This window comes from Rhinopithecus bieti, unplaced genomic scaffold (genome assembly GCF_001698545.2).
Source record: "Rhinopithecus bieti isolate Rb0 unplaced genomic scaffold, ASM169854v2 scaffold_57365, whole genome shotgun sequence".
NCBI classification, from domain to species: Eukaryota; Metazoa; Chordata; class Mammalia; order Primates; family Cercopithecidae; genus Rhinopithecus; species Rhinopithecus bieti.
Window position 1 is genome coordinate 21870 of NW_016822180.1, and position 26079 is coordinate 47948.

Here is a 26079-nt window from a genome sequence, read left to right on the forward strand (position 1 = left end):
AAAACTCATCCTTACTGAACCATTTCATAAGCTTCATTTTGTCTAGTTGGATTTCATTTCTTCTGGAAAATTTATTTTTTTATTGGCATGTGACCCTTAACCGATGGCTTAATTAGCATTTTGTTTTTCTTTTTGGATCCTTAATAGAAAACTCAGTTCTGTTAGGGATTTGCAAATAGGATAGGGCAAAGTGGCACTCAGTATATCCTCCACAGAAAGAAAGAAGCAAAATCAAGCCAAGAGGACCCTTTATTTGTCCTCTTGCTAAGTTAATAGACTGGTGGGATGGTGGTAGATGCAGAAACAAAAATGTAAGGGCAAAGGGTCCAAATGGGGAGGAGGAAAGCAATGACAGCCAGGCCTGTCCTGCTCATTCGCATTTATTCACATGCAAACCACCCATGATCTGGTCTTCAAATTTCTTCTGAACTCCACCCCACTAAATATAGCAGCAGTTACTACTTTGGACAACTACTAAAGCACTTGTTCCCCAAATGACCTGAGAAATCCCCCCGCCTCAGCTCTGGGACAGTAGTTCCTACAGCCATAGGGAGGTCTGTTAATGCACCTGGCTGGACAGGAGGTACAAGAGTAAGTACTTTCTCCTCTTACTTGGTGGAACAGGCCAAGGAGATCCCCCAAGTACAGCATCAGCTTCACCCTGAGTACCTTCCTCCAGCAAAGGAAGGCCTGGCCACAAGAGGGCTCTGGAATGAGGGCCTGAAATTCAGAAGCTCTGCCTTGAGATAAGAACCCGGAAGGGGCAGGACAAGGCACTGGGAAATAGCCCCAGGTTGCTGGGAAGCAAGGCTTTGAGGCATTTTCCTGTTGTACAAAGGAGCCCAGGAACCCTCAAAGACTTTTTCCCCTACTTACTTCCCACAAAAAAGAGCCTTGACAAACCAAGGTTTTATTTCCAGCAACATCCAGCTGATACAAACACATAGAAATACAATCTCACCAAAGAGCTAAGAAGCCCTCTAACACACGCCCAATTTCAGCATACAGCTAAGACCACACAACACACACACACAGGCTCAACAAAGAGCTAAGACCACTACACACATCTCCACAGCACCACGAGCACATCTCAAAAGGGTCTGTCCAGTAGTTCCAGCCAAGGGAAGGGTGATGGCCTGAGCCACCAGCTCCAGCTTTCTTCTTTTCTATTCTTTCTTTCCTTTCTTTTTTTTTTTTTTTTGAGATGGAGTTTCGCTTTTGTTACCAGGCTCCTGAGCAGCTGGGATTACAGGCATGTACCACCATGCCTGGCTCATTTTGTATTTTTAGTAGGGTTTCTCCATGTTGGTCAGGCTGATCTTGAACTCCTGACCTCAGGTGATCCACCTGCCTCGGCCTCTGGGATTATAGGCGTGAGCCACCACACCCAGCCTCCAGTTTTCTTTTCTTTAGAGCAGTGGTTTTAAATATTTTTCACTTCACGTTCTCTGAAAATTTACTATGCTCTCCACAACAAGAGCTCCCATTTTCCACAGACACAGTCAATGTCAGTCGGCTTGTATTCAAGAGGAGGACAGGGCAGAGGGACTTCCCATGGGAAGACAGAACAGAGTGGGCCCCAGAGATAGAAAGACCCCAGTGTCATCACCAAACAACCATTTCAGCTGCTCTAGCCTCTAATCCCTACTCTAGAACAGCTGGCCCCGGTCCTCAGTACACAAGGAAAGAGCCCAGAACCAAGCTCAAGATCCCTATTTAAAGATCCCTACTGGCCAGGTGGGCAGTTGAGTGCAGATTCCTGGGAGCCCCACCATTTTTGCTGTCTGTTTAGAAGGGAAGTCAATGGCATACCCAGGATTCCTACCTGATCCCTCATAGAAATGGGGAATAAAAACTTTAAACAAGTTCCAGGCCACTCAGCAGTGGTAGGAAAGGAAGGGAGAAAATGAAGGAGGAAGGGGCACATAGTTGACATTATTAAAAACACATCCTAAGAAGTAGGGGGCCGTGTGGGGTGTAGAAGACAAATAAGGCATCCTGTGAAACGACAGACATCAGGGGCCAGAGTCCGGTAGCACCTGAGTAAGGCAAGTGCAGATGACAGGCGGTGAGCCCGTCTTGGCTCACACCAAGAATGACGAGGTCTGTTTGAATTCCCCCTGCAAAAATAAAACATCGGGTCAACTCTCAATAGTCGTCTTTAGCTGATAATCCCCAAAACACATAAACATGGGCTAGAAATCTCCTCACTCCAGCCCCAGGTAGCCCACCCCTGCCCAGGGCAGGCATACTCACTTCACTTCGAGCACTAGGCTGGCTGTAAATCACCTTCTTACTCGAAGTCCTGTGAACAAGCCAGAAGACAGAGACACTCAGCCACCTAGGTGCTTATTACCCCTCCTTGCCAACTTTAAAGGCCAGAACCGAGAATGCTACAGAAGCACAGAGTGCACAGCAGAAAGGCATGGGTGGGGGGAAATAGAACAGGCCCAGGGCCAAGGCCACAGAGAAAGGGCTGGATATCCTAGATGCCTTCCCTCCAAACTGGTTGCTTCTGCCTTCAACCCATTCCCCCGGGCCCACTTCAGCTTCAAATGGCATGCATCCATGCTCTCAAACTTGGAGAACCCCAGGACAGCACCTCACTCACCCTTTCTTTGTTCCTGAAAGAGAAGAAATGGGATCATGAGTGTCAGCAGGACAGAAGACAGCATGGCTTGGGAAGATGGAGGGGCAGGCCCCCAGCTCTTGGTGTGTGTTAGATGGGTGATCAGTGTTTCCCCAGGGGACAACACCCACACACATGAGCACAGTATCAGGGTCAGTACTCAGATGACACCCATGCCAGGCCCTGGGATGGGGGCAGTACAAAGGAGAGCCTCTGGGGGCAGATACTTACTGTCAAAGTGGCCTCGGCTATAGGCAAACCAGATGCCAAAAATCAAGATTCCCAGGAGAATCAGGGTTACAAGGACAGCTGCCACGATGACCCCCACATTCCGCTCCACTGTGAGACACAAATGAGAAGTCAAGCACCAGGATACTCACTCACGGTACCGACAGGATCGCCAATGGCAGGATGAAAAGCAGACGCCGATCCCCACCCCAGGTCTGGGCTCAAGCCCTAACTCTCACCAGCTTCCATGCGCACAGCATTTGATGTCATGGGTGTCCCATACCCATTCCGTGCCTCACAGCTATATTCTCCAGTATCAGAGGCTGACAGGGGATCAAAGACCTGAGGGAGGAAAACAAATTGGCTTCCTGCTTGAAGAAGCAAAATAGCCATTTTTTAATGTCTCCTGACCCCAATCCCAAGTTCACCCTGCTGCCTGTTCTTCCTCCCACTTTTTGGGGTTCTATAACTGCATGCCCCACACATCTTTCACCACCACCCCATCCATACCAGCTCTCCTGTTGTGGGATTCAGGACATAGGAAGAGTTGCTGAAGGCACGGGTGCTCTTGGGATTCGTAGGCATCACAATCCCATCTTTGAACCAGGTGTATTCAGAAGGTGGGGAACCATCTTTTTCTGAGCATGTCAGCACTGCCCGGTTCCCAATGGTGGCAGAGGAGGGGATGCTAACGGTAGGCTTGGATGGAGGCACTGTGGAAGAGAAAGACAGAAGGTGCTGAGTACAGGGTGGGGGCTGCTTGAGTCTAAGTAACCAACTAGAATGGTACCCCCATCTATTCGGCTCAAGCCTCCCACCCTCACCATGCCCCTGGTTGCCACCTAACCAGGGCTTATCGCCTCTCTGGCAGCTCCAGGACTCTGAATAGTCCCACCTGTGGGCATTCTCACCATCAAAGAGCTCCAAAGCTCAGCAGAGCCTGCTATGGGAAGTAACTAACTCCAGGCCCACCCAGAAGATATGTGGCACATACCAAGCACGATGAGCTTGACCTTGACCTCCCCATAGTTGTTGCCGCCTTCCTCAGAGACCATACAAGTATATGTCCCGGTGTCTTCACGTGTCACGGACTTGAAGGTGATACCACTTGGCAAGAAGGTCACTCGGTCCTCATAGGAAGCTACCACAAGAGGAGGCAAGGGCAAGGACAGAGTGAACTGGAGAGCTAAGGGAAGCTGATGAAGGGGGCATCCAAGGTACGCAAGTGCTCTCCTCTTCCCCCAGAAAGGGGAGTGGGAAGGCCATGAGGACTTGAGCCCCAGGGTGTGCCCTGGGATAAGGGCACAAAGCCTGGATCGTAGAATCCAGGCATGATAACCCCTCCACAACCTAGGCAATCAGGAAGGAGGAGAAGCAACTCACCTGTGATCTTGTTATTATAGCAAACAAGTTTGGTGGTGTCTCCTTGGTCAAACTTCCACTCCACACGGGGAGAAGAAAAGCCCGAGTAGGCACAGGACAACTTCACAGCTGCAGACAGGGTCAAAATGAGCCGGAGGAGGAAGCAGCAGCAAATACACGAGATGGGGAACAGCCCTAAACTGCAGGCTGGGCTGGGTGCTCTCTAGGTCCCCTGGCGGCCGGCAACTACTCACCCTCACACCCTCGAGAGCCACCCTCCACGGCCCCTCCCAACTCACGATTATTCTCAGGAATTCTGACTTCAGGTTCAGAAGAGTGCACTGTAACACTGCCCAATGCCAGGGAGCCTGAGGAGAAAGAGGTGGGCCCCGTCAGGAGTAAGCAGAGAAATGCCAGGAAGAGGGAGGCACAGACCCAGCAGACAGGGCTTCTCCACTCACAGACCCTAAGCAGAAGAGATTCCAGACTTATGCTCCTCCTGACTCTCACACTTTGTCACCATGATTCTAAATGTCTTCTTTAAGTGCGTTTTGCTACAATTGCAGACTAATACTTCTTTTATCAATGGAAATCTCTCAAATGCAGCTTCTTTTGCTTCTAATTTTTCTCCCTGTGACTCCCAATAATCTAATTAGATTTCTACTAGTCCAAGGGCAGCTTCCAGAATGACATTTCACCGTTCAGAGAAAGCTTCTCAACAAATGATTGCAGCCACTTGTCAAGACAATGATAGAAGGAAGCCAGCAGGGCTGGAGGCAAGGAATGGAAGGGAAGGGCAGAGCCATAATGAGGATAATAATACTCGACATTTGTGGAGCATGTGGTGCTTTTTAAAGTGTTTTTGCATACATTATGACACATTGCATCATTTGATCCTGGAAACAAGCATGACAGATCGGCAAGACGTGTATTATTATCCCGAGTTTACATGAGGAACTAAGAGTACAAGAAGTAAATGTGCCTAATGTCATACAGCTGGGGCCAGGCCCGGTGGCTCAGGCCTGTAAACCCAGCACTTTGGGAGGCCAAGGTGGGCAGGTTATGAGGTCAGGAGTTCGAGACCAGCCTGGCCAATATGGTGAAACCCTCGTCTCTACTAATAATACAAAAATTAGCCGGGCGTGGTGGCACGCCTGTAGTCCGTTACTTGGGAGGCTGAGGCAGAAGAATCGCTTGAACCGGGGAGGCGGAGGTTGCAGTGAGCCGAGATCGTGCCACTGCCCTCCAGCCTGGGCAACACAGAGAGACTCAATCTAAAAAAAAAAAAAAAAAAAAAAAAATCACACAACTGGTTCTGAGGTGAAGCTGGGACTAGAAGTTGGTTCAGATCACCTCATTAGAATATTCTGCTCACCAAACGGAGAAAGAAAAGGTAGTGTGTGCTGGGTGGAGGGAGGGAGGAGCAACAAGGCTAATTAAGTAATATGGGGGAGGTGCATCAGGGTTCACGGGAGGGATCCACAAAGGTCAAATTAAGAAGCAGTGACCAGGCTGGGCGCGGTGGCCCAAGCCTGTAATCCCAGCACTTTGGGAGGCCGAGATGGGCGGATCACGAGGTCAGGAGATCGAGACCATCCTGGCTAACCTGGTGAAACCCCGTCTCTACTAAAACTACAAAAAACTAGCCGGGCGAGGTGGCGGCGCCTGTAGTCCCAGCTACTTGGGAGGCTGAGGCAGGAGAATGGCGTGAACCCGGGAGGCGGAGCTTGCAGTGAGCTGAGATCCAGCCACAGCACTCCAGCCTGGGTGACAGAGCGAGACTCCGTCTCAAAAAAAAAAAAAAAAAAAGAAGCAGTGACCAGGGATTCTGGGACCACACGGTGCAGCTACAAACCTGCACTTACACAATTATTCTCATTCACGTTTCCAAAGTCAAATTCATGAAATATCCTTTTATTCATGGCTTCAAGTCAGGACCCTGTCTTAGATAAATGTAGAATTCAAACACATCTGTTGAATTCAAGTAAATTTTTCCTTTACTTAATTATGCACATAACTGAATATGGTCTCTTGACCTCTGAGACTCCCCTTCCTCTCTGAAATATGAAACAGATGTGCTCTAAAGTCCTTTAGGTTTCTTTTTAATTTTGGCATTGATGTTTAGACAATATCTGTATACATGTATTTCAATCTGACATAATAACACTGGGCCGGGCGCAGTGGTTCACGCCTGTAATCCCAGCACTTTGGGAGGCCGAGGCAGGTGGTTCACGAGGTCAGGAGATCGAGACCATCCTGGCTAACACGGTGAAACCCCATCTCTACCAAAAAAAATACAAAAAATTAGCCGGGGGTGGTGGTGGGCACCTGTGGTTCCAGCTACTCAGGAGGCTGAGGCAAGAGAATGGTGTGAACCCAGGAGGCAGAGCTTGCAGTGAGTCGAGATCACACCACTGCACTCTCCAGCCTGGGCGACAGAGCCAGACTCTGTCTCAAATAAATAAATACATAAATAAATAAATAAAACAACTTTATTTTTTAAAAAAAATAACACTATGAATTAGTCCAGATAAGTAGTCTCTCTCCCACTTTATAGATAAGAGACTCAAGATATAGGTTACTCTTATATCCTTTTTTTCTCTTATTATACTCTTTTTCTTTTTTTTTTTTTCTAAGATGGAGTTTCACTCCTGTTGCCCAGGTTGGAGTGCAATGGCGCTCTCTCCGCTCACTGCAGCCTCTGCCTCCCAGGTTCAAGTGATTCTCCTCAGCTTCCCAAACACTGGGATTACAGGCACTTGCCACCACACCGGCTAATTTTTGTACTTTTAGTAGAGATGGGGTTTCATCATGTTGGCCAGGCTGGTCTCAAACTCCCCCTGCAGCCTCCCAAAGTGCTGGCATTACAGGCGTGAGCCATGGCGACCAGTCTAATTTTTTTTTTTTTTTTTTTTTGAGACAGAATCTCACTCTGTCGCCCTGGCTGGAATGCAGTGGTGCAATCTCGGTTCACTGCAACCTCTGCCTCCCAGGTTCAAGAGATTCTCCTGCCCCAGCCTCCTGAGTAGCTGGGATTACAGGCACCCGCCACTACGCCTAGCAAGTTCTAACTAGTTTTTTGTATTATTATTATTTTTTAAGATGGAGTTTCGCTCTAGTTGCCCAGACTGGAGTACAATGGCGCGATCTGGACTCACCACAGCCTCCGCCTCCCAGGTTCAGAAGATTCTCCTGCCTCTACTTCCCTAGCAGCTAGGATTACAGGCATGCGCCACCATGCCCGGCTAATTTTGTATTTTTAGTAGAGATGGGGTTTCTCCTTGTTGGTTAGGCTGGTCTCGAACTCCTGACCTCTAGTGATCCACCCGCCTTGGCCTCGCAAAATGCCGGAATTACAAGCATGAGCCACCGCGCCTGGCAATTTTTTGTATTTTTAGTAGAGACAGGGTTTCACCATGTTGGCCAGGCTGGAATTTTTTTTTTTTTAAGAGCTAGGGTCTTGCTGCATCGCCCAGGTTGGTCTAGAAATCCTGGCCTCAAGCAGTTCTCCTGCCTTGGCCTCCCAAAGTGCTGGGATTACAGATGTGAACCATCACGCCTGGCCATATAGTATGGTTTTCAAAAAAGAAGGGTATAGGCTGGGCACGGTAGGTCACATCTGTAACCCAGCATTTGGGAGGCCAAAGAGGGCAGATCACTTGAGGTCAAGAATTTGAGACCAGCCTGGCCAACATGGTGGCCAGGTGGCGCGTGCCACCATGCCTGGCTAATTTTTTGCATTTTTAGTAGAAACAAGGTTTCACCATGTTGGCCAGGCTGGTCTCGAACTCCTGACCTCAAGTGATCCACCTGCCTCGGCCTCCCAAAGTGCTGGGATTATAGGCCTGAGCCACCACACCCCACCTGCCCAGCTAACTTTTATAGTTTTTTTGTAGAGACCAGGTCCCACTATGTTACCCAGGCTGGTCTCAAATTCCTGAGCTCAAGCAATTCTCCTGCCTTGGCCTCCCAAAGTGCTAGGATTACAGGCGTGAGCCACCATGCCTGTGGAAGTCTCTTACTCAACTCTCATTAAGAATGCTATTTGGCTGGGTGTGGCAGCTCAAAAGCCTGTAATCCCAGCAGTTTTGGAGGCTGAGGCGAGTAGGTCATAAGGTCAGAAGTTTGAGACCAGTCTGGCCAATACAGTGAAACCCCATCTCTACTAAAAATACAAAAATTAGCAGGGCATGGTGGCAGGCACCTGTAATCCCAACTACTCGGGAGGCTGAGGTAGGAGAATCGCTTGAACCCGGGAGGCAGAGGTTGCCGTGAGCCGAGATTGCACCACTGCACTCCAGCCTGGGTAACACAGCGAGACTTGGTCTCAGAAAAAAAAAAAAAAAAGGGTGGGGGCACTTCTGTTCCAAAGCTGTCTGTGAGATAGGCTGAGGCCTCACCAGGACTACAACGCAAACTTGGCCTCTCCCTCTCTCCAATCTTGCTTCCTTCCCCTCCTTTCCATGGGCGTGGATCCCAAGTGCACTCCCTAATAAATGTCTTGTATGATTATTGACATCTCAGAGTCAGCTTCCCAAGAACCCAACCTATGGGTTGGGTTATTAGCAGCATCTAATTAGACTAAAAACTAGCCTTTGAAATTAACACACATATACACACAAATCACAACATATGAATTTGATGGTTGTTCCTCCACCACTTCTGGGTTTAGCTAAAGTTCTTTGTTGAGTCCTCTCAGATCATCACATTCACACCACATATGTACACAAACACATTGGGCTACAGGCATATTACCCTTTTCTTCATTAATCCTCACTGCCATCACCTGGTCTGGGCTTCTGTTCTTTTGTTTCAAATACATGAACCTCCGCCTTAGTGTCCTCCCACCCACCTCTGTTGCAGGATTAACTATGTCTGCCTGTGGCCTAACTGTGCCAATTCTCCCAAGGTCTACTGTGATGGCCTATCACATCATGAGTCAAGGCCAGCCTTATCACCATGCCTTTCCCATTCTCCAGAGGACACCTCAGCCATTCTGGTCCACATTCCCCTTCTTGTTCTTGAACAGGCCCCTGGAACCAGACTGCCTGCGTTCAAATCCCAGCTCTGGGCTGGGCGCAGTGGCTCACGCCTGTAATCTCAGCACTTTGGGAGGCGAAGCAGGTGGATCACCTGAGGTCAGGAGTTTGAGACCAGTCTGGCCAACATGGCAAAAATCCATCTCTACTAAAAATATATATATATAAATTAGCCGGATGTGGTGGCACATGCCTGTAATCCCAGCTACTTGGGAGGCTGAGGCAGGAGAATCACTTGAACCCGGGAAGCAGAGGTTGCATTAAGCTGAGATCATGCCATTGCACTCCAACCTGAACAACAAGAAACTCCGTCTAAAGGCCAGGCGCAGTGGCTCATGCTTGTAATCCCAGCACTTTGGGAGGCCAAGGCGGGTGGATCACCTGAGGTGGGGAGTTCAAGACCAGCTTGACCAACATGGAGAAACCTCGCCTCTACAAAACAAAATTAGCCAAAGACAAAACATACAAAATTAGCCACGCGTGGTGGCACATGCCTGTAATCCCAGCTACTCAGGAGGCTGGGGCAGGAGAATTGCTTGAACCCAGGAGGCAGAGGTTGCAGTGAGCCAAGATCGCGCCATTGCACTCCAGCCTGGGCAACAACAGAGAAACTCTGTCTCAGAAAAAAAAAAAAAAAAAAAATTCCCAGCTCTGTTACTTACTAGATTATGTGACCTGGACAAGCCACTTGGCCTCTTCAAATCTGAGTTTACCCATCTGTAAAATGGGGATAATAACAGTTTCTACACCAAAGGGCTGTTTTGAGAACTAACCAAGCTAATACTGTACAAATAAAGTGCTTAGAGCAGTGTCTGAACAGGAAGCCCCAAATAAGTATTATATTTTATGATTATCATCATCTGCTCGTAGGACCTTCTGTACACGTACTTCTTTCTGACTTCAATGTTTTCTTCAACAAAACATATAAATAAAGCCTGAAAAGTACCTACTCCAGCCCACCAAACCACATCTCCCCTGTCATTGCAGCTGCCTTGGAAAGGCAGCCCCTTCTCTAGAACCTTCACAGATGGACCAGCAGAGCTAGGAGTTTGCTCTCACTGAATCCAATCTGTATCAGGACACTCACAGTTTTCCTGCCCATCCTCCTCATCTATTTTATATTTTCCCTTGCCTCCTCACAGCCCCCCTTTTGCACTTAACCTTGGGCCCATACATACCATACTGTACACACACATACAAATGCCCTACTAATGTACATGGTAAACCAAAATAGAAGGGAATTCCATCCTTTCCATTGTCAAGTTTAATTTTCTCTAAGTTCACAACAAGAAAAGCCACAAAGTTAAAGGCATCAGTAGATTTTTGGCCTGCTCAGGTTTTGGGCCCATGTATAGAAAGGCCATTCTCCGGCCAGGCGCGGTGGCTCACGCCTATAATCCCAGCACTTTGGGGGGCCGAGGCAGGCGGATCACAAGGTCAGGAGATTGAGACCATCCTGGCTAACACAGTAAAACCCCATCTCTACTAAAAATACAAAAAATTAGCCAGGCATGGTGGCAGGCGCCTATAGCCCCAGCTACTCGGGAGGCTGAGGCAGGAGAATGTCGTGAACCTGGAAGGTGGAGCTTGCAGTGAGCTGAGATGGCACCACTGCACTTCAGACTGTGTGACAGAGCAACACCCCTCTCAAAAAAAAAAAAAAGAAAGAAAAAAAGAAAGTCCATTCTCCATCCCACTACTGGATGAAGTGCTAGCATTTATTGAGCACATACTGTATTTGAGGCACTGTTGTAAGCATATTATAAGTAGTATCATTTAATCCCTGCAACAGCCTTTAGAGTTAGGTGATTCTATTGTTATCACCCATATTTACATGGGGAAACTGAGGCCCAGACTAGTTAGGTAGCTTGGCCAAGGCCACACAGTGAGTGGTAGTGCAGATTCACACCAATGCGGTCCAACTGCAGAGGCTATACAATGCTACACTACACTATACAGCCTTCCTAAAAATGCAAATCTGACAAGTCCTTTAAGCTTTTGATGATTCTACATTGCTTACATGATAAAATCCAAATTTTTCTGCAAGCTAAGAAAGTTCCAATAATCCCTATATTCTGCCAAACGCCCACCTCCCTCTCTCCCTGCTGGAAGTGCTGGAAGAAAGTTCCAGCACTATCTGACCTTTTGATAAGGTTATCATCTTCATCACCCACTCTACTGTTGCAATTTAACCTCTAGCAATACAAAACTACTTAAAATTCCTAGCAAAGACTGGGCTGTTTCACAATCTCTGCCTTTGCTCATGCTATTTCTGCTATGTGGAACACCCTTTTCCCCTCTTTATCTGGGCAGCAGTATTCATCCACATTATTTTCTGGAAAACAACCTCCCACATGCCCAGTCCTCACCATAGCCTCACCTAAGCCTCTTTCCTAGGCTTTAATTATCCCATGCAAAACACTGTCAAAGCAATTCCTACATTATAATGACATCATCTGTGTACAAGTATGTCTCCCATGGTAAACCCCAAGCGAAACAGGACCATGTGTTAATATTCTGAGTATCCCACACTTAGCATAATAAAACCGGTACCAGTTGACATTTAGTAAATGTTTTCTCAGCCTGGGCAACACAGTGAGACCCCCATTTCTACCAAAAAAAAAAAATTAACCAGCTGCAGTCACGCATGCCCACGAATACTGAGGACACTGCAGGATGTAATTCCTGGAAATTACTATGTACCTGAATAATAATGATGAAACAACCGTGGCAAATAGTATTTTCCAAAACAGCCACATCTATCTATATATTTATCTCCTCCCCCATGCTCTACTTACATTGTGACTGAGGTGAAGTCTAAGTTCCTCCCCAGGGGCCTGGCGCGGTGGCTCACACCTATAATCCCAGCACTTTGGGAGGCTGATGTGGGTGGATTGCTTGAGGTCAGGAGTTTAAAACCAGCCGGGCCAACATGACAAAAATTACAAAAATTAGCCAGGCATGGCACATACCTGTAGTCCCAGCTACTTGGGAGGCTGGAGTACCACTTGAGCCCAGGAGGTGGAGGTTGCAGTGAGCTGAGATCGTGCCACTGTACTCCAGTCTGGATGAAAGAGCAAGACTCTGTCTCAAAAAAAAATCTTTCCTCCCCATGAATCTGGCAGGGTCTTATGACTGCCAATGGCATAATGGTAGAAGTGGCATATTATTAAGGTTGGGCCTTATATGCATTTTCTCACTAAATTCTAAAATAAATAAATAAATAAATAACCCTATGAGACAAGTACTATTGAAGTGCTATCGTTACCATTTCATTTTACAGATGAATAAACTGAGGCTTAGAACAGTTGACCCAGGCCAGGCACAGTGGCTCACGTTTGTAATCCCAGAACTTTGAGAGTCCCAGGAGGGCAGATCACGAGGTCAGGAGTTTGAGACTAGCCTGGCCAACGTGGTGAAACCCCATCTCTACTAAAAATACAAAAATTAGCTGGGCATGGTGGCAGGCGCCTGTAATCCCAGTTACTCAAGAGGCTAAGGCAGGAGAATCACTTGAAGCCAAGAGGTGGAGGATGCAGTGAGCCAAGATTAAGCCATTGCACTCCAGCCCAGGTGACAGAGTGAGACTTCATCTCAAAAAAAAAAAAAAAAAAAAAAATCCAAACCATATGGCTACAAATAGCAAGGTAGGAATCTTAACCCAACTTTGCCTGATTTTGAGGCTCTAAAACTATTATGCTATATGTAACTTTATTGGACAAGCAAGGAAATCCTATGTATCTTTCAAGATCCTGTTCAATGTCCATTGATCTGTTATACCTTTCCTCAGTCAAAATTAATCTCACCCCAATTTCTAGGCATATAACCTAAGACAACAATCAAAGGTAAGTTTAAAGATTTTGGCCGGGCACAGTGGCTCATGCCTATAATCCCAGCACTCTGGGAGGCTGAGGCAGACGGATCACTTGAGGTCAGGACTTTGAGACCAACCTGACCAACATGGTGAAACCCCGTCTGTACCAAAAATACAAAAATTAGCTGGGCATGGTGGCAGGCACCTGAATCCCAGCTACTTGGTAGGCTGAGGCAGGAGAATCACTTGAACCTGGAGGTGGAGGTTGCAGTGAGTTGAGATTACGCCACTGCACTCCAGCCTGGGCGACAGAGCGGGACTCCGTCTTAAAAAAAAAAAAAAGATCCATGTACAAGAATAATTTAACATTATTTAAGTTTTATTGTTTGTTTTTTTGGAAACGGAGTTTTGCTCTGTTGCCCAGGCTGGAGTGCAGTGGTGTGATCACGGCTGACGGCAACCTCCGTCTCCCAGGTTCAAGAGATTCTCCTGCCTCAGCCTCCCAAGTAGCTGAGATTACAGGCACACACTGGGCATGGTATGCCCAGCTAATTTTTATACTTTTGATAGACACGGGGTTTTACCACATTGGCCAGTGATCCTCAAGTGATCGGCCTCAAGTAATCCGTCTGCCTCAGCCTCCCAAAGTGCTAGGATTACAGGCATGAACCACCATGCCCAGCCAATTTAATGTTACTTAGTATAGCAAAGAAAAAAGAGAAATCTAAATGCCCAACAAAAGATGAATAAGTAAATTATGAGATAGCCATACTTTAGGAATACTATAGAAAGGACCTTATTTAAAGTATATTTTGGGTCAGGCGCAGTGGTTCACACCTGTAATCCTAACACTTTGGGAGGCCAAGGCAGGTGGTCAGGAGTTCAGGAGCAGCCTGGCCAAAATGGTGAAACCCCATCTCTACCAAAAATACAAAAAAATTAGCCAGGCGTGGTGGCGGGCACCTATAATCCCAGCTACTTAGGAGGCTGAGGCAGAGAATTGCTGGAGCCCAGGAGGTGGAGGTTGCAGTGAGCCGAGATTGTGCCACTGCACTCCAACCTGGGTAACAGAGTGAGATTCCATCTCAAAAAAAAAAAAAAAAAGTATATTTTGTAGGAAATATAGACATATATCACACATTAATTCAAAAAGACTAGAATGAAACACCAGTAGTCAGTGTTTAGCTCTAGATAACAGAATTACACGTGATTTTATTTTCTCCATAGTCCTTTGCATTTTCCTATTTTTCTACATTGAGCATGTATCACTTTTTTTAACAAAAAGAAAAAACTTATCTTTTTAAAAAGTTACTCTCTTCTCCTCTATGCTCCCAAAACATTCTGTACTTTGTTGACAGTCCCTGGCACACACTGCTCTGTACTCTACCTAGTCAATATGTGTCTGCAATTTCTTGAGTTCTGCTTGTATCCTTCCCTAGCTCCCAGCACTACACTTTGCACAGAGGAGGTGCTCCATGAACTGCACCAAAGCACTGCTGGGGTGAGAAGACGGTCACAGAAGGCAGAGGCCTCCAGACTCTTAACAGAAACCACCAACAACCATCTCTTGTACATGAAGGGTCAGGTCAGACCCATAACAGAAAAGGACCTACTTCCTTCCACTACTTTACTAAGAAACCATTATTTTTTTTCTAGATATCCTGCTAATTATTAGAATTTTCTGGCCAGGTGCAGTGCAGCAGCTTATGCTTACAATCCCAGCACTTTGGAAGGCCAAGGTGGGAGAATCACTTGAGCCCAGGAGTTCAAGACCAGCCTGAGCAACATAGAAAGATCCAATCTCTGGAAAAAACTGCTTTAAAGTTCATATGGAACCAAAAAAGAGCCCGCATTGCCAAGACAATCCTAAGTCAAAAGGACAAAGCTGGAGGCATCACGCTACCTGACTTCAAACTATACTACAAGGCTACAGTAACCAAAACAGCATGGTACTGGTACCAAAACAGAGCTATAGACCAATGGAACAGAACAGAATCCTCAGAAATAATACCACACATCTACAGCCATCTGATCTTTGACAAACCTGAGAGAAACAAGAAATAGGGAAAGGATTCCCTATTTAATAAATGGTGTTGGGAAAATTGGCTAGCCATAAGTAGACAGCTGAAACTGGATCCTTTCCTTACCCCTTATCCAAAGACCTCCAATAGGATTAATTCCAAGATGGATTAGAGACTTAAATGTGACCTATACCATAAAAAACCCTAGAAGAAAATCCAGGGGTAGTACCATTCAGACAATAGGCATGGGCCAAGGACTCCATGTTCTCTATTAAACACCAAAAGCAACGGCCAGCTAAAAGCCAAAATTGACAAATGGGATCTAATTAAAACTAAAGACTTTCCCCTGCACAGCGAAAAGAAACTACCATCAGAAGTGGAACAGGCAACCCTACAAGAAATGGTGGGAAGAAAATTTTTGCAATCTACTCCATCTGACCAAAGGGGCTAATATCCAAGAATTACAATAGAACTCACAAATATACAAGAAAAAAAACAAACCTCCAACCCATCAAAAAGTGGGAAAAGATAATTGAACAGACCATTTCCTCAAAAGAAGATCAATTCATACAAGCCACAGACACATGAAATAAATGCTCATCATCACTCGCCCATCAGAGAAATGCAAATCAAACCACAATGAGAAATCCATCTCACAACCAGTTTTAGAATGCCTAATCCATTAAAAGTCAAGGCCAACAACAGTTGCTGGAGAGGAGTTTGGAGGAAATAGGAACACTTTTTACACTGTTTGGTGGGATTGGAAAACCTAGTTTCAACCATTATTGGAAAACCAGTAATGGGGAAGTCCTCAAGGGATCCTAGAACTAGATGTACAATGACCAGCCCATCCCATCTACTGGGGGTATATACCCCAAAGGATTATAAATTATTCTACTACAAAGACACATGCACACGTATGTTTATTGCCCATGCACTATTCCAATAGAAGACTTGGGATCACCCAAATGTCCATCCTGTGGACAGACTGGATTTAAGAAAAGATGTGGCCCACCATATAACATGGAATACTTATGCGCCCATAAAGGATGAGTTTTGCGTCCTTTGTAGGAACATGGTGCAGCCTGGGAAACCATCATTCTTAAGCAAACCTATCACAAGAAGAGAAACCAAACACCCGCATGTTCTCACTCATATGGTTGGGAAACCGAACAATGAGATCACTTTGGCCTCGGGAAGGGCAACATTCACAACACTGGGGCCCTATCATGGGGAGGCGGGAGGGGGGAGGATTGCATTGGGGAGTTAATACGTGATCATAAATTGATGAAATTGATGGGTGCCTGGAACCGAGTTGAGGGTGCCAGCAACCACCAACCATGGCCAACAATATACATTGTAAAACGCCACGTTATGCCATGTACCTTAGGACTTTAAAGTATATAAAAATAATAAATAAAAAATAATAAAAATAAAAGCTTTAGATTCTTATTCCTAAAAAAAAAAAAAAGAAAGAAAGATCCCAATCTCTATGTTCAGGGGGATATCATAACAAAAATAAAAGAAAGAATACAACATAAAAGAATAAAAGAAATTTAAAAAAAGGCCCTGATCTCCTATAAAAATAAAAGAAAAAAATAATTTTCTTTGAGTTGAGTGTTGAGTTTGAATTTATTTATTTATTTATTTATTTATTTATTTATTTTGAGACGGAGTTTTTGCTCTTGTTGCTCAGAGTGGAGTGCAATGGCGTGATCTTGGCTCACTGGAACCTCCACCTCCTGGGTTCAAGCAATTCTCCTGCCTCAGCCTCCTGAGTAACTAGAATTACAGGCACCTACCACCACGCCCAGCTAATTTTTGTATTTTTGGTAGAAATGGGGTTTCACCATGTTGGCCAGGCTGGTCTGGAACTCCCGACCTCAGGTGATTCACCTGCCTCAGCCTCCCAAAGTTCTGGGATTACAGGCGTGAGCCACCACGCCTGGCCAATTTATTTATTTTGAACTTTAATTTTAGGCTCGGGGTACATGTGCGGGTTTGTTATACAGATGAACTACATGTCATGGAGGTTTGGTGTAAAGATTATTTCATTACCCTGCTAATAAGCATAGTACCCAAAAGGTAGTTTTTCTATCCTCACCCTCCTCCCATCCTCTACAACTCAAGTAGGCCCTGGTGTTTGTTGTTCATTTAAAAAGAAGAAGAAGAAAGAAGAGGAGGGGGGAAAAGAGGGAAAACAGTCAGCCAGTCTCTCTGGTTTTCTCTAATAATTCATCCAAACTTCCCTCTGGGCATATGAGATCACAAGACCCTCCAGTTGCCAGGGAGCCAGAGCCCTGCAATATGAAGGATGAGTCAGGGCTTCCTCACCCCACCAGCTATAGCATACCCAGTTTAACTTCATGTTTTCCCCCTAACCTCTAGCACAGTGCTCAGAATATAGTAAACACCAATGTTTGCTGGATTAACAAGTGAATTTCACATTGCAATATAATTAGAACCTGGACCTAGAGCTTCCACCCTGGTTTTCCCCTTCCTCCCCACCACTCAGCCTGTAGAGTCTGAAGTAACTCCCATAAGAGTTGGCCTCCTCGTAAAGATCAAGAGGCTCCACCGCCAGGGAAGTTCCACAGATGACAGGGCCTTTCCAGGGGTTGCGGTAGAACAGTTAAGGAATGCGTGGGCAAGAAGAAGGCTCTGTGAGGCCAACAACAGGTGAGCTATGTCTAAACAGCCATCCTTGGCTGCACTTTCAGTGATGTCAATCAGCTGGCTCGGGCCCTCTGAGGATAGCAGAAAGTGGTAATGGCAGGGTAAGACAGGAGCGCTTTCACTCCCTGGCTCCCTCCTGCCCACTCTGCAGAATTTCCGGTTCTACCTGCTCAGCTCCCCAACTACCCCATCTTCCCAGTGCAAAGGAAGGTTGAGCCTGCCTACCCAGGACTTACTTCAGGGGCCCGGCATCCACTTCCTGCCAGCCAGCTGCTTCCTCCTGTTCCGCCCCTACATTGTGAAACAAATGACGCAGCTGGACTTTAGACAGAAACCCTGCTTATCAGGGAGTCCAGGCAGATGAACTCTGGGTTTTCAATGCCAGGAAAACCCCAGTGTGCGTCTACTCTCACAGTATGTGTTCACTCATATTGCTTTCCACAACCCTCACACAATAGTGAAACCTCCTCCTCAATTACGTTGGACGCAAGGTCATCCAGGTCTTTCCTGAATCTCTGAAACAGAAATTGGTTTGAGTTTAGAGATCCCCAGGGTCTCTAGTGAAACCTAACAGATGTGATAAACAAGTCTCATTATTCCTATCACATAAAATGTGCATGGCATTTAAATCTATTTTTGGGTGTGGTGGAAACGTGTGTTGCCCATTTATGTGTCCACAGAACAAGTGCACATTGAACTCAGCTGACTTGGAGGGGGTGGGATGTATCCTAACAGCCAAGGCCACAATCCCTAGAAACCAATATGGCCAGGTGTGGTGACTCATACCTGTCATTCAGCATTTTGAAAGGCCGAGGCAAAAGGATCCCTTGAAGCCAAGAATTCAAGACCAGCCTGTACAACATAGTGAGACCCTGTCTATACTAAAAAAATTTTAAATTAGCCAGGTATGGCTTACCGCTCACACTTGCCTATAGCCTCAGCTATTCAGGAGGCTAAGACTGGAGGATTGCTTGAACCCAGGAGGTCAAGGTTGCAATGAGGCCGGGCACGGTGGCTCATGACTGTAATCCCAGCACTTGTGGGAGGCCAAGGAAGGTGGATCACTTGAAGTCAGGAATTCAAGACCAGTTTGGCCAACATGGTGAAACCCCGTCTCTACTAAAAATACAAAAATTAGCCAGGCCTGGTGGTGCACGCTTGTAGTCCCAGCTACTCGGGAGGCTGAGACAGGAGAATCACTTGAACCTGGGAAGCAGAGCTTGCAGCAAGATAAGATCGCGCCACTGCACTCCTCCCTGGGCAACACAGCAAGACTTTGTCTCAAAAAAAAAAAAAAAAAAGGCTGCAGTGAGCTATAATCATGCCACTGTACTCCAGCCTGGGCAACAGAGTGAGACTCTGTTTCAAAAAACAACAACAACAAAACGAAACCCCATGATATATATACATATAAGCAAGATGTAGAATATATGTATGTAGTATGCCTCTTTTTGTGTCAGAAAGGGGAGAAAAAACAAGTTTTATTTATATATACTAGTATCTGTAAAATGGAACACTGAAGAGAAACATAAGAAACTATTGGGGTTCAGGGGCCGGGCGCGGTGGCTCACGCCTGTAATCCCAGCACTTTGGGAGGCCGAAGTGGGTGGATCACGCGGTCAGGAGATCCAGGCCACCCTGGCTAACACGGTGAAACCACATCTCTACTAAAAATACAAAAAATTAGCCGGGCATGGTGGCGGGTGCCTGTAGTCCCAGCTTCTCGGGAGGCTGAGGCAGGAGAATGGCATGAACCTGGGAGGCGGAGCTTGCAGTGAGCTGAGATGCACCTCTGCTCTCCAGCCTGGGTGACAGAGCTAGACTCCGGCTCAAAAAAAAGAAACTATTGGGGTCTGGGGTGAACAGGAGCAATGTGGGAATGAGATACCCCACCCCTTTGATATCATTTTAATTATAACACCATGTCAATTAACCTCTTCTAAATAAATATTTTTTTAAAAAATCACAGTAGCTCTATCTTGAATCAGAACTGGGCTGGAGATTTCACAAGCCATGATCACAAAGGAACTGAAGAGCAACATCGTGAGGTAAAAGTGGTTTGGAGTGGCCGGGTGCAGGGGTTCACGCCTGTAATCCCAGCACTTTGGAAGGCCTAGGCAAGAGGATCACTTGAAGTCAGGAGTTCGAGACCAGCCTGGCCAACATGGTGAAACCCCATCTCTACTAAAAATACAAAAAATTAGCCAGGTGTGGTGGTGCCTGCCTGTAGTCCCAGCTGCTGGGGAGGCTAAGGCAGGAGAACTGCTTGAATCCGGGAGGTGGAGCTTGCAGTGAGCCAAGATCATGCTACTGCACTCCAGCCTGGGTAGCAGAATGAGACTCTGTCTCAAAAAATAAAGGGGGGGGGGGGGTCGAGAGCCAGAAGGCAAAGACTAAATAAAGGGCACTGGAATTCCACTGCCACTCTTTTCCTAGTTTCAGGTAGAACTAGGAAGTGCCAGTCACCAGTTTCTAGTTCGGAGGGAACAATTCACTCTTGGGAGTAGGAGTAGAGGAAAGGAGGAGTAACTCACCAGTCTACAGTTTTGAGGTATGCCTGCCCCTGAAAGGGCAAAGCTAGAAGGGCTTGAGTCAGAAACATCAGTAGGAAACACTGGGACTCAGAGAATGACCCAGATGCAGGGCAGCAGTTCTGCCCTGCCCACCCGGAACTCCTCAGTGGTGATACTACACTCATGACAAGGGTGGGACAAGTATTACTTCTATTTTACAGATGAAAAGACTGAGCTACTGCCTAAGATCACAAACAGGGCAGAGAGAAAGCAAGCTAGAACGCAGGTGTGGTGGCCCGGCTCCCATTTCCATCCTCATTTGCACTAACCGAATGACTCCCCCCTCCCCCAACCCCATCCCAGATCTAGCCTGATTTAAAAGTTACAAGGTCAGTTCCTCCATCCCCTGGACATGTCACTTCCCAGGACCCACTGTCCTAACAGGCTAATGCGACATCATCTCAGGTTCCCTCTGCACTACTGTGGCTTGGTTCCCTGAAGACACCTCCAAGCTCAAAATGGTGCTATCAATGACCCTTCCAGTGCCAGTATATGATTATTTTAGGATTATCATAAATAATATAGGAAATTAGAGGAAGACAAAAGAAAGGAAGCAGTGGCAAAGGATAGGGAGGAAGCAGCTCCAGGAAACTTTTAAGCATGACAAATACTGTCACAGACAAAAACTGTTACAAATACAGTCACTCACCCAGAAAAACTTCTGGGCTTAGGGGAAAATACTGGCACAGTACAAAGGTTGGAAAACCTTTAGTGCCAGAACCACATAACCAAAAATTAACTATGGGTGTCACTAGCAGTTCTAAAATACAAGCAGAAGTAAAATAGGCAAGGGGTAGGGGAAAAAGGGAAAATAAAGAAAAGGGAAATCGAAGAGTAGAATAAAAGGGAGACATGGCCAGGTGCGGTGGCTCACACCTGTAATCCCAGCACTGTGGGAGGCCGAGGCGGGTGGATCACCTGAGACCAGGAGTTCATGACCATCCCGACCAACATGGTGAAACCCCGTCTCTAGTAAACACAAAAAATGAGCCGGGCGTGATGGTGCATGCCTGTAATCCCAGCTACTCCGGAGGCTGAGGCAGGAGAATTGCTTATACCTGGAAGGCGGAGGTTGCGGTGAGCCAAGATGGCGCCATCGCACTCCGGCCTGGGCGAAAAAAAAAAAGGAGGCGGGGGAGACATGAATGAAGAAGCTAGTAGGAAAGTAAGTTTAAAGGTAAGTAAGACAGTAGATTCTGAAGCAGTATCCCAAACAGTTCTTGTGGTATAGGGTGCTTGAGATGCTGGATTCAAAAATGGTAAAAGGAAAAGCAAGTCGAGAGGGTTTGGTTCCGTTCCCAGGTTCCACCCCTAACTCTATTGTCAACCTAGAAGTCATTTCCCCTCTTGGACCTGTTTCCTTATCCGTAAAATACAAAGAGGACGAGATATGCCTCTGGTCCAATCTCCCCCAAGGGTTTATGTTGTGATAAGGTACAAAAGAACAGTCAATTCATCTAAGGGCAGGGAATCTACATACACCAGTACTGATTGTAATCATTCATTTATTTAACACTTTCTAAAAAAGAACCTTGGGGGTGGGGGGAGACTCGTGTAGAACACATACTGAGACAACTACCCACACAAGGACACGCACACTCAAGAATCAGACAGATAAACACAAAGTTGATGCCACAGGTTGACTAACGCACAAACCAACCGACTACACGCTCAGCCCCACACAAACATATCTAGAGACAGAGGCATGCCCTAGCAAGGGAGCCTCATTGTTCCTCAGGAAAGGGAGTTTACAAAGGAAACAAAAACTCTCATACACAGCCAGTGGGAGGGCAGAGCTCTGGCTCTGATGAGAATCCAGCCAACCAACAGATACACTCTCCCCCTGGGAAGAGTCACTCAGAACAACACGTTAAGGACTCCTGAGGTAGTTATTCCAGAAAGGAACTTCGCTGGAACCTCTGCTGCGCTTAGAGAAATTTCAGGTTTCTATTGCATTTCCTCTTTAGACTGTTCACCCAGACATTTTCCCAGAGCAACGGCCGCAATCCAAAGATTCAGAGGAGCCAGAGACTCCTTCAGCAAAAGCTAGGGAAAGAGACTTCCACCCCAGACCACCTCCATTCGATTTTCTCCAAGGACCCTTAAGGAGCCAAGGCTCCCGGTTGCGCAGCGGGGTTCGTGGATGCTGGGTGCGCGTTGGAGGGGCAGGCTGGCCCTTCCCAGGTGCGTGTGGAGCGCGCGCTGGGTAGATGAGTGTGGAAGGGTCCATGGCCCGACGGCCCTCTCCAGTGAGACGAGGAGTGTACCTCTGGTGTGTGCAGCGTGAGGGGTACGGTCACAACTCACCAGTGTGGGGGAGGGGAGCCACCTACTCACCCAGCTGTGAGAGTGGTGAAACAGGGAGAGCGAGGTAGGAAGGTTTCTGAGCTCCTCCCCTCCCGCCGGCTAGGGGCGTGGGGAGAGGCTTCCTCCAACCTCCGCCCCGATTCCTCCCGAAACTCCGGGAACTTACACAACAGGATCGCCAATATGAAGAGGTGCAACAGTTTCCTGTCGGCTTGCGCCTTTGTCCCCATCGCGATCAGGCTCCCGATACAACAGCCGCCGACGGGCTCCTAGGAACAGACACAGCCCCGCAGACTGCAGCGCTGGGACTGAGAACCAGCCGCCAGGTGGAGCCCCGCCTGGCCCCGCCCTCCACGGCTGATTGGCCAGCTCCCCACCCCTGCGCGTTCTGATTGGAGTAAGGAACCGCCGCTCTTCAGAGCGAGTCACCTCGGCCAGGTGTTACCCTGCCGCCACTCCCTGCCTCGGCGCACTGCGCCTTTCCCCACATGAGCTGCCTCTGATTGGCCCAGGAGACTGTCGCGTCAGGAGACGAATTCCGCACCTTCAGCAGGTGACGGCCCCTTGATTGGTTGGTGTTCCTGAAGTAGGGACTTCCTGACTGGCTGGGTTCTCAGTTGGAGCTGGAGGGCTGAGAAGTATCTCTAAGGAGGAAGTAAGGAAGGCAGTCGTGGTGTGGAATTTACGGAGACGGGCTTGGTTTGGGGTTTTGTGTTTGTTTGAATGTAAGTTGCTTGGTGCAACTGCACCTGCAGTTTGGTGCTGCAGAAACTTTGGTCCTGCCTCTTGGCAAGTGAAAACCACCTATTAATATGCGAGGGCAGGGGAGAAGACTGGGAGAGAAATGGAATGTTACCTTGACACCATCTCCAAACTGTTCCTCTGTCCACTCCACCGGCAGCTTTGAGAGATGAGCTGCGCTGGGAGGAAGAAAGGAAAAAAAACAAGGGAAAGGGAGCACTCAGTTGGAAAATGGGAGCCTGGTCAGTATAGTCCCAGCTACTTGGGAGGCGGAGGTGGGAGGATGACTTGAGCCCGGAGGCGGTAGTTGCAGTAATCCTAGATCGCGCCATTGAACTACAGCCTGGGCGATAGAGCCAGACCTTGTCTCAAAAAGCAAACAACAAAAAAAAAATTTTAAAAACCCACAACAACACAATTTGAGAAAAGCGGAATGACGTTATCTCAAGAAGAAAGTTAAACAGATGTACACAAAACACACCCAGATGATACAAACTGAGCTGAACATGCTCTATAAACATCTTTGGGTGACTGTGGATATGTCCTTTACACATATTTGATCTGTGGACAGGTCCCTACATTTCAGAATTATTTGTTTTCTCACTGTGACTAATAGTTGTGTGCTGACTAAGCCACCTTTTTTCTTTTTTTTTTTTTTTGAGACGGAGTCTCGCTCTGTCGCCCAGGCTGGAGTGCAGTGGCCGGATCTCAGCTCACTGCAAGCTCCGCCTCCCGGGTTTATGCCATTCTCCTGCCTCAGCCTCCGGCGCCCACCACCTCGCCCGGCTAGTTTTTTGTATTTTTTTAGTAGAGACGGGGTTTCACCGGGTTAGCCAGGATGGTCTCGATCTCCTGACCTCGTGATCCGCCCGCCTCGGCCTCCCAAAGTGCTGGGATTACAGGCTTGAGCCACCGTGCCCAGCCAGCCACCTTTTTTCTATAGACAATGTTGATACTCAAACTTTCTGTTAATATTTATATTGTTACATCTTTTTTTTTTTTTTTTTTTTTTTTTTTTTTTTGAGACGGAGTCTTGCTCTGTCACCCAGGCTGGAGTGCAGTGGCCGGATCTCAGCTCACTGCAAGCTCCGCCTCCTGGGTTCATGCCATTCTCCTGCCTCAGCCTCCGGAGTAGCTGGGACTACAGGCGCCCGCCACCTCGCCCGGCTAGTTTTTTGTATTTTTAGTAGAGACGGGGTTTCACCGGGTTAGCCAGGATGGTCTTGATCTCCTGACCTTGTGATCCGCCCGTCTCGGCCTCCCAAAGTGCTGGGATTACAGGCTTGAGCCACCGCGCCCGGCCTGTTACATCATTTTTAATTGAAATTCATGCTCAACACCTTTGCTAGTTGTAGTTTCTATTTTACGATGATTTAATTTTAACTGTACTAAGTATATGCAGACTGTGGAAAAAAACTTCCTTAGCATTACCTCATTGCAAGTGAAAAGACCACATTTTTATCCAAAAGAATGATATTGTTTGACATTTTGCCTTTTTCACCTTTGCTCTCATTCCTTTGTCCCCATCTCTTTGGCCAAAGTTCTGCTTCTGGTTCCGTTCAATGTAAACCACCTACTGGGTGCTTAATAGTCTTGGCTGGGTGCGTGGAGCACACCTGTAATCCCAGCACTTTGGGAGGCCGAGGTGGGTGGATCATCTGAGGTCAGTCTGACTAACATGGTGAAACCCATCTCTACTAAATACAAAAAAATTAGCCGGGCATGGTGGCACATGCCTGTAATCCAAGCTCTTGGGAGGCTGAGACAGGAAAATCACTTGTACCTGGGAGGCGGAAGTTGCAATGAGCTGAAATCATGCCATTGCACTCCAGCCTGGGCATCAAGAGCAAAACTCCATCTCAGAAAGAAAGAAAGAGAGAGAGAGAGAGAGAGAGAGAGAGAGAGAGAGAGAGAGGGAAAAGAAAGAAAGAAATTTAAAGTCTTGGAGAAAGGTATATACACTGACAGCTGGGCTCTGTGATATGTGCCTGTAATCCCAGCTACTCAGGAGGCTGAGGCAGAAGGAGAGGATCACTTAAGGCCAGGAGTTTGAAACCAACCAGGGCAACATAGGGAAAAGACTCAGTGTCTAAGAAATTTTATTTTGTTTTATTATTTATTTATTTACTTACTTACTTATTTATTTATTTATTTATTTTTGAGATGGAGTTTCGCTCTTGCTGCCCAGGCTGAAGTGCAATGGCACGATCTTGGCTAACTGCAACCTCCGCCTCCTGGGTTCAGGCGATTCTCCTGCCTCAGCCTCCCTAGTAGCTGGGATTACAGGCATGTGCCACCACGCCAGGCTAATTCTGTATTTTTAGTAGAGACGAGGTTTCTCCATATTGGTCAGGCTGGTCTCGAACTCCCAACCTCAGGTGATCCACCGACCTCGGCCTCCCAGAGTGCTGGGATTACAGGCATGAGCCACCGTGCCCGGCCTTTATTTATGTTATTTTTGAAACAGGCTCTTGCTCTGTTGCCCAGGCTAGAGTGCAGTGGTGCAATCATAGCTTGCAGAAGCCTCCACCTCCTGGGCTCAAGCAATCCTCCGACTTCAGTCTCCTGAGTAGATGGGACCACAGGCATTGCCACATCCTGCTATTTTTTTTTTCTTTCTTTTCCTTCTTTCCTTCCTTCCTTCCTTCCTTTCTTTCTTTTCTTTCATTTTTGTTTTTTGTTTTGTTTT

At 47.1% G+C, this 26079-nt stretch overlaps 1 protein-coding gene across 1 annotated transcript; it reads right to left on the reverse strand.

The window, feature by feature from the left end:
- Window positions 1–11: 11 nt before the first annotated feature.
- F11R (F11 receptor) lies at window positions 12–23149 on the reverse strand. Its single transcript, XM_017860837.1, has 10 exons — window positions 22816–23149; window positions 4519–4587; window positions 4241–4348; window positions 3852–3998; window positions 3368–3570; window positions 3097–3199; window positions 2861–2968; window positions 2612–2624; window positions 2257–2305; window positions 12–2120 (listed from the first exon to the last, which is right to left on the reverse strand). Exons 1-10 carry the CDS (start codon window positions 22877–22879, stop codon window positions 2085–2087), a joined length of 900 nt encoding a protein of 299 aa, XP_017716326.1. The 5' UTR covers window positions 22880–23149; the 3' UTR covers window positions 12–2084.
- Between the last annotated feature and the right edge of the window lie 2930 nt (window positions 23150–26079).

Excerpts from the sequence above, each read along its gene's own strand:
- F11R (XM_017860837.1), bottom strand. The coding sequence starts at position 22,879 with ATGGGGACAAAGGCGCAAGCCGACAGGAAACTGTTGCACCTCTTCATA. Across the intron at positions 4,349-4,518 it reads CAGAATTCCTGAGAATAATC|CTGTGAAGTTGTCCTGTGCC; the intron begins GTGAGTTGGGAG and ends CCCTGTCTGCAG. Across the intron at positions 2,969-3,096 it reads TGCTGTGCGCATGGAAGCTG|TGGAGCGGAATGTGGGGGTC; the intron begins GTGAGAGTTAGG and ends TGTGTCTCACAG.